Source organism: Fringilla coelebs, assembly GCF_963513975.1.
Source record: "Fringilla coelebs genome assembly, chromosome: 1".
NCBI lineage: Eukaryota > Metazoa > Chordata > Aves > Passeriformes > Fringillidae > Fringilla > Fringilla coelebs.
Window position 1 is genome coordinate 109165551 of NC_140028.1, and position 19251 is coordinate 109184801.

Below are 19251 nucleotides of genomic sequence, written 5' to 3' on the forward strand. Positions count from 1 at the left end.
GCTTACTAAATGCTTTGATTTATCACTATAGATTTTTCCCAAAGAAAAAAAAATCTTATTAAAAAAACTTTAACGTCTGACCCTTTCCTGGTGATAATGTGAGATCTGAACAAATATAGCGCTGTACTGTTACTTCTCCTGGAAAGAAAAGCACAAAGAGGTGCTTGCACCTGTACAGATGTGCAGGCCATGGGCCCAAAGGGCTATAAAAAAATTTAAAGCCTTTAAGTCATGCCTGAGCTAACCTTGACTGGCCAGTGACCTCATTGACTACAGTTCAACTTAGTGTTTGGCATGATAAAGAGGAACAAAGACACCACTGGGACACATTTTCCTGAGCTGCAGAACTGAGATCCTGACGTGCTGCCGTTCAAGTCTGTAAATGCCTTCTGCAAAAGCAAAGGTGCTGAATGTGGAAAATAAACATTAGCATTGACTAATTATCTTTATGCACACAAGCCAAGTCTTGCGCTTCCTCTGAAACTAAAATAAGTACCTTGGAGCTGATGCAAGCAATACTGCAAGGTACTTGAGGAAGCTAAATATTCATGAATCTGGACTGACAGGGAGCAAATTCTTTGGAGCTCATCCCTTTGAGATAAGAGCAAAACTGCTCCTGCAAGAGCAAGTCGTGCAACCCGGCCCTGAAGTCTGGCGCTGTGCTGCCTGCACGCTGAGCAAAGCCAGAAGCTGAGTTTGCTTTGACTGCCTCCCCTTTATCCTTCAGAAATATCCAACCAGTTGCCGGCAGCTCCCGCTCTGCTCAAAGTAAGATAGTCACTGTTGTTACTATTAGCAGTTATCTCGTTTTCCTCGTGTGGCAGGTTGAAATTGTGATGTCCTTGCTGGGCATGTTTTGCCCTCCGCTGTTTGAAACCATCGCTGCCCTAGAAAATTACCATCCCCGCATCGGGCTGAAGTGGCAGCTGGGGCGGATCTTCGCGCTCTTCCTCGGCAACCTCTACACATTCCTGTTGGCCTTGATGGATGATGTCAACGAAAAAGTAAGAGCCGAGCCAAAAAGCCACGGTCAAAGAGCATTTTACAGAGTTGAGGGTGAACACACACTGCAGCCAGACTCACAGCCAGCAGGGACAATCACCCCTTCTGCAGCAGGTGCTTGCTCTGTCCCCAGTCTTCTGGAGCAGCGCCCCAGGGAAACTCACCCAGCAGAGTCCCTGGCTTCTCTTTACAGCCCTGAAAAGAGCATAGTTATTGTTTTCCTATAACCACAGCATGTTAGGGTAATTCTAGTTTTTTTTTCTCCATCTGACACTGTTTGCAATTTCTATTACTGCAGACCCTGAGGATACAGTTTATAATCCTCTTCCCCTGCCTCCCCTCTTTAACATTATCCTGGTAGCGTGTTGTGGGCAGATAACTGCAGGAAAGGATAAATGTCTAACTTATCCACAGAAAAAATTGCTCTGTTTTAAACTGAGAAGAATTAGAAGAACCAGGGCGGTTTGCTCTGACCTGAAAAATTATGAATAATGTGAAGGAGGAGGACTGGGTGAAGGCTACATCTGCATGCAGGAGTCTTGAAGGAGGTCTGACTCCTCCATGGGCAGGGAGCATGCTGCTTGTTCCCCAAAAACTCATGGAGCCTTGACCCCCTCTCAGCTGCTGTTCCCTGGCTCCGTGCAAAAGAGGAGTTTCTGTGTATTGCCAGCACTGTGACTCCATTGTGAACAGATGTTTATACAAGGGGTGGTAACTGCTAAGGAGGAGGGAGGAACTCAATGCCTTGAATTTCTTCAAACACCTCCATGTGTTCTATTTTCTGATGGTTTTGTCTGGGGGGGGTGTGGGTGTGTCTGTTCATTGCAGCTGGCAGAGGAGGATGTGGTAAAAAACATCACTCACTGGACACTGCTTGGTCACCACAACTCGTCTGCAGGGAATGACAGCGCTGTCACCCCGGCTCCCCTGGACCCCGCAGACGTGCCCCGGGGACCCTGCTGGGAGACAACTGTCGGCATCGTAAGAAATCCATTATGTAGCAAGCCTCTGTGCTGGTTTGGGATGGCCCATTTACGTTTTTCCCGCTGATGCCTTTAACGTTTCCAGGCTTGAAGTTTTCCTCACAAACAGCAGCTCTTTCCCCCACTCTCATACAGCATCACCAAGGCAACACGAGCCCTTGGCCATGGCTCTCAAGCCACGGTGGTGAAATCCTCGGCTGGAAGCAGCCAGGATGCACAGCTCTGAGGCACTGGCTGTGAAGAGCACAAAAGGCCAGGCAGTCTGCAGCAACACCTGCACCATGCACAGTTCAGATCATGACTGTGGCTTTGGAGCAAACCTCTCTTCTCCATTTATTGTTGCACTTGTTCCAGAGAGGCTTTGGCGCAGGGGTAAAACCCAACCAGAGGACACGCCTCAGGGGAGCTCCTGACATGTCCCAATCCACAATGCAGCATGAGGCCATGGGATGAAAGCAGAATTAGGCAAAAGTAACCCCCTTGAAAGGCAAACAGGGTGGCAAACAGTCCTCAGAGCTTCACCAGGCAAATCCACCCTGCATCATTTACCTTGCACCAAGAAGATCTGCAGCCAGACTATGCACAACTTAAAAAGTAAAAGCAGCTGTTTACTGGCTGACAGAGATAGCTAGGGCTTGCCAAACTCCAAGGCTATGCATTCCTGTGCACATTCATGGCATCTTCAAAAGCCAAGTGGTTCTCAGTCATGTGGGAAAAGACCAGCCACTGTCACCCCTCAGAAGGAGCTGATCCTTGGTGCAGCTGAGCTGTTATTTGGCAGATCTTTATTTTTCCCCCCTCATACTTTAAAAACCTTTCTTGTAAGTGTATTTCCTTTTGAATCCTTAGGCCACCAGCTATTTCCACCCTATGAGTCTTCCTTCTGCCTGCAATTTTATCTTCCTTCTCTTGCACATCTCCTTTCCCTACACTTACACCCAGCTCTTGTTTACAACTAAATAATTTTCTTAGGAGTCCACATAAAAGTTTTGGGATTGAGCCATAGCAGAGCAACGTGCAATCAAAACAACTGAGGGCATATGTGTATGTTACAGCAGCACTCCTCCAGCATTAGCATTCTGCTCCCACTCTGTGCTGCCCCAGCATGCAGGGCAGTCAATAATGCCAGCAGCAGGTACCAGGTCCAGCAGCTGTAACAGAGCTCACAGCTCCCAAGCACAGAGGCAGAGCTTAGGCACTGCACAGTTGGAAAGCAGGCATGGAGTTTGCTCATGGCATGCTTTTCTGAAGATTACTGTCATAGAAAGACAAATAGCTTAATAAAAAATACAGTCCTGAATGTGGTACTGAAATTATAGGAGTTAAATGGGTACTTTCCTTCTTTTAAATTGCAGGAGTTTGTGAGGCTCACTGTGTCTGATATCCTGGTGACCTACATAACCATTCTGGTGGGAGATTTCATCCGAGCTTGCTTTGTCAGATTTGTGAATTACTGTTGGTGCTGGGACCTAGAGGCTGGATTTGTAAGTATCTTATAGCCCAGTCAGTACCTTATAGCCAAGAAGATAAAAGTAATTTAGGGCCATTTGGTCAAACACTACAAATGAATTTGTTTTGAATGCTTCCAGCGGCTGTCTGGTCTTGCTGGATAATTGGTATCCATAGTCTGCATCACTTTTCTGGGTCAGTCAGCTCCATCCCAGTAAGAACTCTACAAAAATGCAGTTCTCCTCCCCATCTTAGAACTTTAAGACATGAAGCTGACTTAAGAAAGAAATCATCTGGTGTTCATTCATTTGCTATAACCCCAAAACCTTGGGCACTTCTATATCCCCTTTCAAAGCCCCAGACCTTCCTGTTCCTTGGCCACCCTGCAGGCAGGAGCCTGCTTTTCTCATGGCAGTGTCTCCTGATTGCTCCTGGAAGCTGGTGTTTCTTCTGCTGCAGTGGAACAAGGAGCATTTCCCTCCCCTCTCATGTGTGTGTGACACACAACAGCACTGGACTTGGGGCTCATAAAGGCTGCATTACCAAAGCAGTCAGTACTGGAGCTGCACAAAACACCAAATAAAATAATGTGGGGATGGAGGGACGTCCATTGCTTCACAGGAGAGGAAACAAAACCAGATGGATTCAGAGATGAAAATACCTTGCAAGATTATGAGCAGATCAGGGCACCCACTGCTGTCACAGTGGAGGGTTCCCAGGAGTGGTTTGGAGAAGAGCAAAAAGGAGGGATTTGGTCAAGGAAGAGCAGGCAGGGCACAACAGGCATTTTGCTGCTTGTGGAGCTCTGTGTGTTTCTTTTGAGGGAGGCAGAGGGCATTTCCCAGGGCAGGGTGGCCTAGGAAGAGTCCCCCCAGCAGCCAAGCAGCATGAAATTACTTCCATTGCTCCTGCAAAGATGGTTTGCTGATGTCCAACTAACCCAGCCTAGCCAGGGACACCAGCACAATTCTATATGTGTTTTTCTAATGCAGATAATGAATAATCTTCTTGTTTAACCAAGCTTTCTCACCTAGGAATACTCAAAGCAGAGGACAGCAGACACTGAAAGTTGTCTTTATTTTCATGCAAAAAAGAAGCCAATATTAAGTTCTAGCTAAAGATTTCAAATAGAAATGGACCAGAATCAAAAAAACCAAAGAAAACAGTGTTTACAGCCATCCCTTCCCAAAGCTGTGAGCAGTCAGCAAAGCAAGACTGACTAGACTCCCCTTGAGTTTTCATCATAAAGCACAAACATCTTCAACTGTATGAATTGCTGACAGTATTAAGTAAATGCAAATGGCATAAAAACCAGACATGCTACATAGGATATTCCAAAGATATAGGAACATCACATACAAGTTCTTAGAATTCTGTTTTCTGCATTGTAGTTTAAAAAGAAAAAAAAAAAGTAGTTTTTTTTCAAGAAAACACAACATGAAAATCTTTACACAAAGTTTCATCTGCCAAAAATCACCTAAGTTTTGTGCACGCAAAAGTAGATGTATATAGAAGAAATAGCTTCATCATAGGCAAATCTAACAAAATAATAATTTATAAAGCAACAAATACTGCCAGTAGATCAGATCAGCCTGTTCTGGACCTGCCACCACTAGCACCCACACCAGATAGCTAAAATACTGCTTTATATGGAGCAATATATCAGCTAGCACAGAGCAAAATGTCACCCAATACCCATCAGGTCATATATTCCCTTGTATTTCTCTCCCTTTGCCCTGTGTTTCTGTTCTTCAGCAGCTTGGGCCCAGGACATAATCCAGCATAACATTTGCCTTCCAGCTCATAATTATCACTGCTTCAAGATTCAATATTTCACCAGGCTGGAGCTGTAAGTCCATAGCCAGGCACCAGCTGGAGTTTAAGCGTGGTCCCATGCCATGCTCACAGCTGGTGTCGTATCAGCAGGGAGAGAGAAACACAGAGCAGCTCTAAGCACCTCCATATATCTTGGCAGTTTTCAGGAAGCCAGTTCTGCTTTCCCCACCCTGCTGCCTCTGTGCCACAGACATGTTTTATGAAAAATCCTTTCCTTAGGATTTTTCCTCCTGAGAAGCTGAGAGGCCTCAGGAACAAAATGTAAACAGTGATTATCTGCTGCTGTGGAATGCAACAGGTGGGTCTGGGATTGGTCTCATGTGGTTGTTTCCAATTAATGGCCAATCCCAGTCCAGCTGTCCAGACTGTCTCAGTCAGTCTGAACCTTTGTTATTCATTCCTTTTCTATTCTTAGCTAAGCCTTCTGATGAAATCCTTCCTTCTATTCTTTTAGTATAGTTTTAATATAATATATATAATAACATAATAAACCAAGCCTTCTGAACATGGAGTCAGCTTTCTCATCTCTTCCCTCACCCTGGGACCCCTGCAATCACTGTCACACTGCTGCTCACTCAAGCAGTGTGCAGGCAGCAGGAGCCCTCCCGGGAAGCCCTGCTGGCCAGCTTTAGACAGGTACCATGCACCCAGCAGAAACCCAGCAGGTACCTCTAGCAACAGCACACTCTCCTTTCTGTCCCCATACAGCCCTCCTATGCAGAGTTCGACATCAGCGGCAACGTTTTGGGGCTGGTTTTCAACCAGGGAATGATTTGGTAAGATACATCCTTTTTTTTATTTTTCACATCATTGAGAAAACCTGTTAGTGGAGTTAGAAGGTTTCCAAGCCAACTAGATAAACCTCTGGGTTCCGTTTTTTCTGACTGATTGGCTTTCTGTGCTTAACTATAAAAGCATGTCTCTCTCCTCTGGTTACAATCACTTAACATCTTCCAAGAAATTTTTGTCACAAACTGAAAAACTTTCTTTGCAACCCTTGAGCAGTCCTTGGTGAGGGGGACCATACCATCACCTGTGGGTGCAGGTGGCTTCTGCTGTGGGAGCACAGGGCTAGCACCTATCAGCCCGCTCAGCCTCTGTTTGTGAACAAACTTGTCAGCACACAAACACCTCCTTTTCTGTTCTTGAAAAGAGGAAACCTTCCAGTCTGTCAAAAAACAGCTCCTGTCCTTCTCTTTTCCTTTTCAGGATGGGATCCTTTTACGCACCAGGGCTCGTGGGTATAAACGTGCTGCGCTTATTAACCTCCATGTATTTTCAGTGCTGGGCTGTTATGAGCAGCAATGTCCCTCATGCAAGAGTCTTCAAAGCATCCAAGTCTAACAATTTTTACATGGGATTGCTGCTGCTGATCCTCTTCCTCAGCCTCCTGCCTGTGGCTTACACCATCATGTCCCTGCCTCCCTCCTTTGACTGTGGACCTTTCAGGTACATGGGAACAAAATTTTCATTTTGTTTTGAAAGCAAAATTTTTGTATTTCCATGAAGTTAGAAGGACTGGACTCCAGCAGAGATGGAGTCTTAGTCCCAGAAAAAAAAACCCAAAAAGCCCAACTGGAGTATCCTAAAGGCTCTTTGGAACATTGAGGGAACAAAATGAGTCCAAAGGACGTATTTTACACGTTGACTTTAGTTGGCAAATAGCAGGAAATGGATAGGAGTGAGCCTGTAAAATTACTGCATTTTTTTCCCCCTTCTTCTTTGGTGTTTGGGGGTTTTTTAAATGTTGTGGGGCTTTTTTTTTCCCATTTCATTAGGACAGAATCAGCACTGCACAAAGCATTCAGTGGACTGGAATAAGGTGCCAATAAAGTCTAATTTGATTGAATAACGCCATTTCCTGGGCCTGCTGGATCTGACTCAGCAAGGAGCCAGCTTGGAACAAATTGTTCTTGTAGATGTTTTGGGTTATCCGCTTGCTGACGGAGAATGACATCAGAAAGCTCAAAGACTCGGGGGAAAGGCAAGAGACCAAAATACCCTCAGTTCTCTAACAAGGACAGGTGTCAACGAGGAATGTCAGAACATCTGACAAGTGACTTGTTGCATTGGGAGATGACTAATCTGCAACGTGAAAGAGCTGTTTCAATTCCCAATTACCCTTCAAAAGCCACTCAGCCTCATTCAGACCCGTGGCAGCTCGACTAAAAACTCAGCCCTCCTGAGCTCCTGGCAGTTGATGAGTTTGGGATATTGTTTATCCAGGTTTTCTTTATTGACTCTCAACATGGAGATAGAGAGTCCAACACCCTCCTGATGGGAATCCTCCAAGCTCCCAGGAGGCACCACACCTAAATGGGAGGAATAGCCCTGATGGTGTTGAATTCCCAGACCCAGAGATGCTGGGGAGAGAAGAAGGGCAATTACATAATCCATCTCTTTACAGATTTGTTCTTCTTTCATACAGAATACTCTCATCTGCTTTATCAATCCCGTTTGAAATTACTCTTTCACTGAGTCCCCTATTAAGCAATAATCACAGCTTGCTATTTTTGTCATTACTTAGCAGCTCTTCAAGTTGGCTCATTATTTCAGAAAGCTGGAATTTGCATATGGAAAGTCATCTCCACCAAAAGGCCATACTTAACAAGATATTCATCAGAAATATGTGGTTTCTGCAGTCTGTAGGGTTTTATCTATTTCAGAGGGATAAATAGTCAGGACTCATAAAGGAGTCAAGCTTGGAAATAAATGTATTGACTCCAGGAGCAAGTTGGCCTAGCAAAGATTAATTGTATAGTCAATGAGGGGAGAGAATGAGGGAATGAATGAACCAATAGAAAATTTCAGATAAAGGCATTTTAAACTCCTTTGTGGCCTTCAGCAAGCTGATGTTCATTGAAAGAGAGGTGAAACATGCTGCTTAGCACCATGAGACTATGGGGCATTCTGTCCCTCCAGAGGATATCTATACTCCTTAACTGGCTGTTTGTCTTCCCAGTGGAAAGAAAAGGATGTATGATGTCATTCAAGAGACCATCGAGCTCGATTTTCCACTTTTTGTTGCCAAGATCTTCAGCTATGTGGCAAATCCAGGACTGATCATACCTGCAATTCTGCTCATGGTGTAAGTTCTCCTTGCAATATTACATGCCTGGCTTGGGGGAGAAGGTTGGAAAAAAAATTCTGGTATATTAGTCAAGTCTAAATAAAGGTTCTGCTGAGATAACAGCATGGATTAGAGCAGACACATGCTCCCTATCCCCCTTACCCTTGCCTAACCCAATTTCCCAAAATTTAATTACCTGACCCAATTAAACACAACTCTGTGGATGAAATACATTGCTGACAGAGGCCTTGTAGGTATCTAAGCTGTCACAGCTTCCACATGAAAAATTTTCTGTAGCCAGCAGGAAATAAATGGACAGTCTCAGCCTGGTGCCTTTTGGAGAAGCAATTTCTGTCACAGCTGGTGGTATTTAGAGCACAGCCAAGACAGGGCAGTCAAAAATTACATGTTCCAAAAATATGAAGAGTTGTGAGTTTTGTTTGGGTTCGGGGGGTTTTACTTTTTCATTTTCCAAATAATACATCTGGTATTTGTTTTAGCGCCGTTTGATCATTTCAGCTTTGAAATCAAACTTAAATCCCCAGCACCTTCAGCAGTACTAGGATTAGCTCTCCTTTTATTTGAAAAGATATTTTTGGCACCGTTCTTGAGGCTTTACAAAGCTATCAAAATGAGTAGGAGGGCTGGGGCCAAATTCTGTAGGCAGTTCTAAGCACTTCAGACTAATCAATGGGAAATGGGCAGAGCTGGGGAGCCTGTTAGATACAGAGTTTCCTGTTCTGACTCTTTCTGGGGTATCCACACATTGGAGATGAGCCTCTGGGCTGATCCAGCACAGCTGCCCTTGGGCACTGGGATGCTTCATCCTGCACAGCTACACTGAAGGTAATGCCATTAAATTATATAGAATACAATTCCATACAAAATTTCTTATGCAAACAACCTGAGAAAAATCCTAATTAAACTGAAAATGACATGCCACCCCTCTACCTGCCTCAAACTGCTTGCTCATTTTAACCCCAAAAGGATGATCAGGTGCTGTAAGTTGTGCAGGCTGATCCTACACCTCCACAGACCAGATCAGGTCTGTGCAGGGGACAAGAAGTCTCACACCACAGCCCAGCATGGCCAAGCACATTATTGAATTAGAAACTCTGGTCCTACGGGCTTCACAGCAGCACTGGCAGATGCTACTGCAAACACAAAAGGAAGAGTGCAGAGCACCCCAAATGGGCCACCTTAACAAAAGGGCTTCAGGACAGGTTTCTGAGGCTTTGATGCAGCCCTCAAAAAAGCTGATGGGAGAGAGTAATACCTCTGAAAATAATGTGGGTTTTTTTCCAGTGACAATCTCCTGCCCTTTCCTCCACTGACAGCTGGGAAAAGTAACAGCAGAAATTCCATTTATTTGTTGAAGAGAGACCTTTAATCACACCTTCCCAGTGCTGGCTATTCCCACACCACAGTTTTACCATCAGTCCAACTCTCCTTGAGACACACTTTTGTCTCTGCCCTGACTCCCCTCTGAGAACTGAGAGATGCCTCATGTCCATTTTACCAAAAACATCCTCGCTTTCCAGCCAGATACACTCCCTGCATGGCCTTTATGTGTTACACCTTGTGATTTCCAGCTGCTCAGCTCCCAGGAGAGTCACAGCCCTAAAGAAGTGGCTCCCCCCATGGTGCCTGGACCAGTCAGACCTATGGCCCCTCGGCAGTAGCTCTCCCATGCCCTGAGAGCATTGGGGGCCTTGCAGAGGCACTGCTTGTTATCTGCATGCTCACCTTGCCTGTGATAATCCCAGACAAGATCACAGTGAGCAAACAAGGTTGTTTCTCGAGGCTTTGGCCCTTTTCTCTCCTCCTTTTCAGTCAAGTGCCCAGTTTCCTGCCTTGTCTCTGCAAGTCTTCAGCTTCTGCTGTGGTGCTGACAGGCAGACAGGGTTAAGCAGGAGCTAGTCTGTGTGATGAACCCCATCCAGTTTTCCAAGAGACTGAAACCAGGGAAATGCAAAAGCTTCATTTAGTCCTGATGAGCGTGGAGCCAGAAGCTCTCAAAGCAGCAGGCAAGGCAACCTGCAATCCAGCCTAACTAAAAATAGCCTCTACAAAGAGCAACAGGTGGATTGTAAATGGACAGTCTGTTGATTTTGATTACAGTCTCTCAAAAAAATGTGTTTTCTGCTTACTATGGACTGAATTAAGTCATTTTATCTAGCCATGACAACCCCTTCTCTTTTATCCAGGTGCGATCCAAGATGAGTCTTCTATTTATTTCAGTTCTTAGCTCCTGGTTCCAAATAATGATAGGATCCAGTGAGTGACATGGGTGTCAAGCTTACTGTCCTGGTTTTAGCTGCCCAAGGACAAGGGAAATAGGAAATACAGAGAAAGAAGAATGAAAGATATTGTGCCCATGGGCACATAACCTCATCCCACTCAGGCTGAGAGTAGGATTTCAAGCTGTGGCCTGCAGAGCTTCCTGGCAGAAGCATTTTATTGTATCAAGAAGGGGGAAAAATTAAAACTCCTCTGCAGGCTAGAAAAGGACAGTGACCCACACTCTCCCCAGAACTGGGGAAGCAATACATCAGAGAAGAGGGGTGCCAGGGTGTCATGGTTTAAACCCACTTGGAAATTAGGCACTACCCAGCTACTTGCTCAACCTCTTCTCTCTCTCTCCAATCCTACTAGAATGAGGAGGAGAATCAAAGAAAAACTTGCAGATTGAGATAAGACCAATTCAATCATCAAGATCAAAGTAAAATATAGTAATAATGGTAAAGGATAATAATAAGAAGGGAAAAATAAGTGACACCAAATACAGCCACTCACCACCCACTGACTCATGCCAGACGCCCCTTCCCTAAACCAGATTGGTCCCTGTTAAAGGTAGCCCCCCCTATTTACACACCAGGCATGGTGTGGAATATCCCTTTGGTCAGTTCAGGTCACCTGTCCCACCTCTGCTCTGTCCCAGTCTCTTTTGTGTACCTCCTCACTGGCAGAGCTTGAGACAAAAACAAAGGTGCTTGCTCAACTTAGGATAAACAAGAATTAGCAAAACGAAAATATCAGTGTGTTATCAACACCATTCTTATTCACAGTCCTGATTACAACGTAATATTTTCTAGACAATGAGCTTGATAATGTAAAAGAAATAAAACTATCATACCTTTACAGAAGAACAAAAAGAAAAAACTGTTTCCAAGAGGATTTCCAGGACAGAGACCCCAGATCACCAAGACTGTGGCTGGTACTTTTCCTGGAAATGGCTTGGAGTCACTGAGCAGATGATGGTTATAATTTAGAAAAACAAAGGCACTCCACAAAAGCAGGAGGGGACATTTTATTTACTACCAAAACATTACTGGCTGGTGAGTGTCAGACGTGGCAAGACAGACCCAGACACCTGGGCATGTTCCAAAGCACAGCCTCCCTGTGTGCCAGAGGCTGGCAGCCAGCATGCCCTCTCCCATCCCCACTTGCCTCTCAGTTCCTCCAGCTTGGCTCAGTTTTCCCCTGGCTTTGGTGTGCCCTTTTTGGAGAAGAGAGGATCAAAACAAAAGCCCATGGCTCTGCTCCAACCTGGCTTCTGCTTGCCCTCAAGGGCCCTGTCCAGGGATACAGGATGCAGCTGGTCCTGGAAAAGGGGGAAAGAGGACTGTTCCTTGAGCACTGCTTTTCAGGAGAGGTGTCAAGGCCCTATTCTACTATTTCCCTGGTTTTCCAGTTTTTCCTAAGGTCCCTGTGTTATCTGGTGGCAGCTCCATCTCAAGGCTTGTGCCTGGCTTCCCCAAGGTTGGTGCAAAGGAAGCAGAGAGAGCCCATGGCCAGCCAAAGTGGAGGCATGAGGGCAGGCTGGTCATTTTTCCTCTGTTTGAGGAGAACTGAACTTTAGATGAGCTCAGCCTGCCTTGGCTAACCATGCCACAGGCAGCCCAAAATCTTTCTAAACCTTGAGCTTCTAAAAGAAATTTGGAGACAGCTGGTGGGAAAATTAGGAATTAGAAGGCAGGCAAAAAATTACATGTTCCTTCCTTGTGAAACTTTCTCTTTTCCGTGATCCTATCACTACAGCAACATTTTCTTTTCTAGCCTCACCATCTATTACCTGAACGCTGTGTCCAAAGCATATCAGCGCGCCAATGCAGAGCTGAAGAAGAAAATGCAAATGGTAGGTACTGATCTGGCAAAACCACCTTTGAAACACCATGCACTTAAAGTTTGAAGTGTAGCATATGCTTTAAATCACTCTTCACTTTGGTGACACAAGAAGAGAACATATTTTGTGCTTGTTCGGTGCCCTCTGATGTCATTTAATGTCTAGCTGTGCAGAGTGGTCACATCCCATAATAGCCTGCTATTTCATACATCAGAACTACAGTTGGCTTTCCCATAAACTGTGGTTTTCATCTACAAGAGTAAGTACCCTCAAAGTTCAGACAATGCTTTGGTGTCTGAGATTTCCCAGGAGCAATGATAAGCCCATGAAAACCACAGCCATTTCCCTGGCACAGGACAGGATCCAAGCCAAGGAAGCAGAGCCACGTAGAGCAAACCATCACATAAAGCAGAGATTGGTGCAACATTAAAAGTGAGGATGTGAGCCCTGAGAGATGGGACTCCATAAATTACATTCAAATGCTCAAATCCAGAATCAATCACTCGGCTCAAAGGAAGTGTCCTGGTGCAAAGGGCACCCTCGAGTACTGCAGGAGGTGAACCTGTGCTGCAGCACACTCAGATTTTGGGGCTCTCCATTTCATGCTACACAACCTGGCTAAAGGGATGACAAAGCAGGACTCAACCCTATCCAAAAGTACAGATTCCCTCTACTATCCAGAAGAAAATCTTTTGCAGCCCTAAATGTATGCAAGTAAAGCCAAAGACAGCCCTACAGCCCGTCCCTTGCTGCTGTACCCCCTTCCTCTGGCATTTATCATTCTCACAAGAGGCTCACATTTAAAACTAACCAATACACCAGAGGGGGCAGATTGGTAGCTGTAGGAACACAAAACAGCCTGATGGACCTAAACCATGTTATCTGCAAGTGCTTTGCCCTAACAGGAGCAGAGCCACTGTTTTCCAGTCCTGCCTGGGTTGTACTTTCTTTCCTGGAAACACTTGAGGAATGAGGAACGTTTGAAGGAGCTGGGGCTGTTTAGCCTGAAGAAGAGGAGGCTTAGGGGTGGCCTTATTGCTCTCTACAGCTTCCTGAAGGGAGGCTGTAGACAGGTGGGGGTCAGTCTCTTCCACCGGGCAGCAACTGACAGAACCAGAGGACACAGCCTCAAGCTACATCAGGGAAAGTATAGGTTGGATATTAGGAAGAAATTTTTCACCAAAAGAATAATAAAGTACTGGAATGCTCTTCCCAGGGAGGTGGTAGAATCACCATCTCCGGATGTGTTTAATAAAAGACTGGACATGGCACTTGGTGCTATAATCCAGTTAAGGTGTTAGGGCATAGGTTGGACTTGATGATCTTAGAGGTCTCTTCCAACCTCATTATTCTGTGATTCTGTGATCACTAGACCAGGATTCAGCACCTTGAACTTGGCAAAGACAAACACTTAGCCAGGCAAACACGACACAAGGCCACCATTTCCCATATTACACCTGCAGTTTTTAACTAAACCAAATGGTTTTTATTGATGCAGCAACGAGAAGAGGAGAAAAACAAGAGAAACAACAAAGCCAGTACCAACCCTATGCTGCAAGATCTGGAGGATTTACTCACACCAAGCACAAAGACTGAAAGCCCCCCCAAACAAGCAGAAGGTAAAAATTAATACAACATAACACTTCTGAAAGGGCCCATTTAGCCACCAAAGTGACTGGTAGGATTGAGAAACTGGAGGGATACACCTTAGCAAGGGATTGGATGAGTGTCATTAGCACAGATTTTGTCCTGTCACAGAAGTCCGCCTGCCAATGGACACTCAGCAAGGGCACATTTTCAGACTGGATTATATCTCAGGCTTGTCACAGTGGGAAATGTAATCCAAAATTATGATTCACATCTCAACTATTAACCATGCTGGTCATGAAACCAGCAATTTATTCTGGGAACAGTGTTTAAACTCAATGCTGTTTCAGGGCTGGTGAGTTGAGTCAGACTTTTTCTTCCTGAGTTCAGCTTTTCATTGGAAAATTCATCATGAATGAGGCAGAAACTTTTCACAGGATTGGGTTAAGTCTTAGGGAAAATAAATGCATGCTCTAAGATCTGCTGTGGGGGTCCATGGGCAGAAAGAACCAGGAGGAGGCATTAGCACCAGGACTGGGTTATTTTCAAGGAAAATGGATCCTTCAGGCTCAATCTCAACCAGCCACTTCCTGACTGTCAGAGCCTCCAGCTCTCACTTGTGAAAATCACCTGATTTTATCCTGGTACAGGTGAGAAAAGCAGACTAATGCCACCATAACCCCCTTGAATTCCATGGGCTGAGACAAACTGGAAGGTTCAGAGCAACCCAGTACAGATCCCCTCCAAAGCAGACTCAAGGCATTCATTTAAATGGAAATAGTGCTGGCAGTGTTTTGAGTGCACTGAAAATAGAGACTATAATTAGGAATTACCCACCAGCACCCCATGCCTAGGTGCGTACCAGGATGGCTGGTAGAATTATTGTGTCTCACCAATGCATCTGTAAGAACCTGAAAAGAGGGGTTGGGCAGCAGAAACACGAACTGGCTGTTGAGTTGGGGTGGAACATTCTTATGCCTGGTTCCTTCACTCAGATGCTCAAAACACAAATCCCCAGACACACTGGTTATTGCACAGAGTGGAAACAGCAGCCACTGGGGAGAGGACAAAAGGCAGTGCTTGCTACAAAGAAAATAACATTCATCATCTTTGCTCTAGACAAGAAAACAGAGTCTCCAAATGGATCCAGCCCTGCCAGGAAAGCGGGCAGAGGAGAAGCCCTGGCTGGCCGCCCCATGGCCGGCGGGAGGGGAGCAGCCCTCGCCCCCCCACCACAGGTGTTTGTGACACAGCCACCCACTCTGGGCATCAGGGCACCCTACCCTGGCCAGCCCAGGCCATGGGGGCACCCCCTGGGACCAGTCCCTGGAAGAGGGAGAGGGCAGCCACGCTACCCACGGGCTGCTCCATAACCTCAGCAAAGTTTCTCCCGTGCTGCATGAACCGCTGTAGTTTCCGTAGGAAAAGATTCCCGCATGCTGGACATCCACTCGTGGGGCTCTGTATCTACCCAACACTCTCTCACACAGATTTGTTTAGACACTCAGTCGTACTTCTGAGCTGTTTCCCTCAAGGGCTGTGCTGATTTTAATCCCAAGGGAAATGGGAGGAGGTCAGAACAAAAATCAGCTGTGACATTGCTGAAGTGCTTCACACTGGATGCAGCCCCGTGGCTACTGACTCGCTCTGTGGAGCAAGGGCTTGCCAGTACTTTCAAGGGCTTCTTTAATTAATAAAAGTGGTGTGACTTTACCTGTCATTTAAACAGAGGTTTGTTGTGGGTTTTTCCTGTTGTTCCTCTGCCTGAAGAATTTAGTATTCTTATAAAAAATTGAGTGTCCCTGCTCAGCCACAAGGCAGCTGCTACTAGGAGTAGAGGACTCCCACCAGAGGGAATTTTGTCAGCTGCATTTTGTCCCTTGTCATAGTTTTCCTATAGTCTACCTCCTCCAAACTTTCATCTTTCAATCTCACCACCACTAGGTTCCCACCCCACTCTTCTTTTCACAGTCTGTTGACAGCAGCTTGCACCAGCATTTCAGTCCCTGGATATGATTCCTGGTCTAGCAACACCACCCAGCACAACAGAGAGACTAACAGTGCCTTGGCCTAGTTTCTGATTATAACCCTTTAGAAATTCCTGTTGCCATTTAAGAACAGTAGAGAAGCACTTCCAGGAGACGCAAGCGAGAGATAGATAACAGAAGACTTCAGAATTTCTTCAGAAATTAAATCATTGCATTTTGCTTTCAAATACAGAAAAGCCAGTGGATTGTTTCCAGAAACAGCTGTTCCTGGTGCACAGATCCAAGCCAGTTTGGCTGATCCCAGGACACTGCTGTGGTCAGGGCTGGTCATTCTCCCATGGAGCCTCCACGTGAGAAACTGCTCATTTGGATTTATTTCCTAGGCTTGGAAGGACATTTCTCCAATCTGGATCCCACAGAAAAGGTCTTGGCTTGCCTCTTTACTCTGAGAGTTGCTGATGCAACATGGCTGTGGTGAGCTCTCTGCAGAGATACCCATTCAAGTTGAGAAAAGTCAGACAAGAGAAGGCCTTTTCCAGGAGAAATCCTTCCTTGGAGGTGTCCATATTGGTCAGAAAGTGTGGGGAAAGGTGTTCCCAGCCTGCCAACCCAGAAGGATGTCACAGGAACAACACAGTGCCTGATTTTGGCACAGCCTGTCTGCCCTGCAGACTCTGGTATCTTAGGGACTGGTTGCACATCAAGGAAGAGCACTCTCCTCCTCCTCACTCCTCAGCTCACACCAAAACACAATTTGGAAAGGGGAGAATGCAGCTTCAGCTCTCACTCAGCTCTGCTAGCCAGCCTTAAGAGGCTGGAAGCACGTGTGTGCATACATGCCTGCACACATATAAAGGCCCAAGAAGCATTATGAAGAAGACATAAAGAACTCCAGACAGGTTTTGGAAACCAGAGAAGCAGAGGCAGACCAGATTAGTGACTATTACAAGATTTGGATACTCTCTGAATCAGACCAGCAATGATATGGAGCATTCCAAAGCACTGTGTCATCTCTGGAGCACACAACTGCCCATTAGCTAATTACTCCTTCAAGGCTTGGTTATCTCTAATTACAATACATTAGGTTCACCCACTGATCAGTGTCTGCTGCAGGCTCAGAGACTCCAGGTTACAAGGGTGATAATATCAGCCAGACAATTCCTGCAGGCTGGTGACAACTCTCTGCCCCAAATCCAATCCACAGTGGGATCCTCTGTCAGGGCACAAGAGTCATGAAAGGTGTAAAAATGCCAACCCTCAGTCCTCATATTGACTGAAATGATCATTTATCTCTTGGAGTTTTGAGTCCATTTACCAGTTATTCACATGCAACTGAAGGTTAAACTGCACAAACTCACTGGAATATTCAGTAGTGTTGTGTTTCATTCCTATTTTTCTATTGTTAGAAATGTTAGAAACAGCAAAAGCCCTTGCCTGAACATTGATTTCCAACACCCTAACATTTGTTGAAAGACTGTATCCATCCCAGTCTTCCTCCAGGGCTCAGTCTAACTTCAAGGGGAAGGAGGAAAAAAAAAAAACAAAAGAGAAAAGCTCAGTGGTGAGTACTGGGAACCTCCTAGTAACATCTCTCACAGGTCTCAGCTTGCATTCATAGATGACTGGAAGAGCCCTCTGCATTGCAAATTTTTCACATCTTATACTGCCACTAGCTCAAATGCTGTAGGCAAGAGGTTTTGGTAAAAAAACACAAGGAAATATCTAAGCTTAATCATTTTATTATTCTTCTCATCGGAGATTTGTTTTTAAACAGGCAGCTCTCATGGGCATCAGTTTTTAGTTTGCATGGCCAGGCAGAGCATCTGCTCCGTGTTACTAATGAACAAGAACCTCAGCAAAATAAAGAAATTTTAAAGGGCAATTTTGCAAAACACGTGGCTAAACACGAGCTGTGAAGGGGATAACAACATGCACTCCTCTCTTTTAGGGCTGAAAACATAATTCAGACATTTCTATCATCAAGTGCCCAGCTGCATACAAGATAAGCTGCTTTCTGTACTCTCATTCAGCAGAGAACAGTAGAAACCACTAAGCAGGTTTGCTCATAAACCCAGAAAAGAATGCAAAGAATACACTGATTTTGTATTTGGTACCAAGGCACCTTAGTTTCTCCAAAGCAGAAAAATCAGCTTTTTGCTGCAGAAGGACAGTAAGTTCTTTTCAAAAGGGAACCTTGAAACACCTGAACTTGTATTTTCAGGTGGCTTATATGAAGCTTTCCAAGGGGAGAAAGGGAAACAAGCCCTGGATGCCCCCACTACCGACAGCACTCTTTTTCCTGATAACCTCACGTACCCTGAACAAGCAGTCAAGATTGCCTTGAGCTTTCATCCTCTCCTCCTATAGCTAACCCTGCACTATGACAAAGCCATTTATCACACATTCTGAACCTCCACAGAAATAGAATTGTCACCCTGCTTGACAATGTGAGCTGCAGAGGTCTTGTGTGCCACTCACCTCTGCTCCTCTTTGGAATCTTCCTCTGCTCATGGTCAGGGGAGAGGGTTTTCTCACACCAGCTAACAAGCCAGAGCTCTGGGGATAGATCTGTAGTTTCCTTCAGGGTGCTGAGGAGGGTTTTCAGCTGCACATCCAAGCTAAAGAACCCTCTCACCTACAAACAGCCTCTAGAGACCACAAGAGCCATTGTAGGGACAAAGAATACAGGCTGCACTGGCACCAGCTCCTCAGACCTACCCTAAAACACTTCCTCTGACAAATCCAGGTAAGAAGACAGCCAAAAACCACTTCCCAGAGGAAATTCCTGATGATGGAGACTGGTATTTCATCAGTTTATGCTGCTCTACAAGCTTGAGGAGCCCCACAAGCTCCTGTCTGGCTGGGCAGGAGCTCTGCCAGTGCCAGTCTGGGAATGCCCACCTTCAGGGAACTCAGCAAAGGAGTCTGGTTAGGTCAGACATGAGACAAATTCTGAAAGGATTCTGCTTTAAAGGTCTAACCCAAAAAAACCACTTAAGTATCTGTTTCCTCACAGGAATTAAGAGCCTTAATACTGTGTTGTGCTCATTTGTAGAGACCTCGCTCTTTTCTTGATATCTTTGGCTTATAAAAGAGACCAGAAACTCAAAAAAAAAAAAAAAAAACCCAAAAAAACCTCAACAACAACAACAAAAAAAAGCCCGCCAGGAAATACAAGCAAGAGACAGATAAAAAGAAACTTCATAATTT

The 19251-nt window shown here is 45.3% G+C and overlaps 1 protein-coding gene across 1 annotated transcript in view; it reads left to right on the forward strand.

Moving 5' to 3' along the window:
* Nucleotides 1-18408, forward strand: part of LOC311154982 (transmembrane channel-like protein 2) — a gene marked incomplete at both ends in the record, with an annotated part of 35171 nt that extends 16763 nt beyond the window's left edge. The window contains 9 exons of the mRNA XM_084207858.1: nucleotides 825-1004; nucleotides 1831-1983; nucleotides 3341-3469; nucleotides 5979-6046; nucleotides 6480-6719; nucleotides 8233-8358; nucleotides 12400-12478; nucleotides 13965-14085; nucleotides 18263-18408. Of these exons, the coding sequence (XP_084063984.1) occupies nucleotides 825-1004; nucleotides 1831-1983; nucleotides 3341-3469; nucleotides 5979-6046; nucleotides 6480-6719; nucleotides 8233-8358; nucleotides 12400-12478; nucleotides 13965-14085; nucleotides 18263-18408 (1242 nt within the window). The remainder of the gene's footprint in view (nucleotides 1-824; nucleotides 1005-1830; nucleotides 1984-3340; nucleotides 3470-5978; nucleotides 6047-6479; nucleotides 6720-8232; nucleotides 8359-12399; nucleotides 12479-13964; nucleotides 14086-18262) is intronic.
* Nucleotides 18409-19251: the final 843 nt, after the last annotated feature.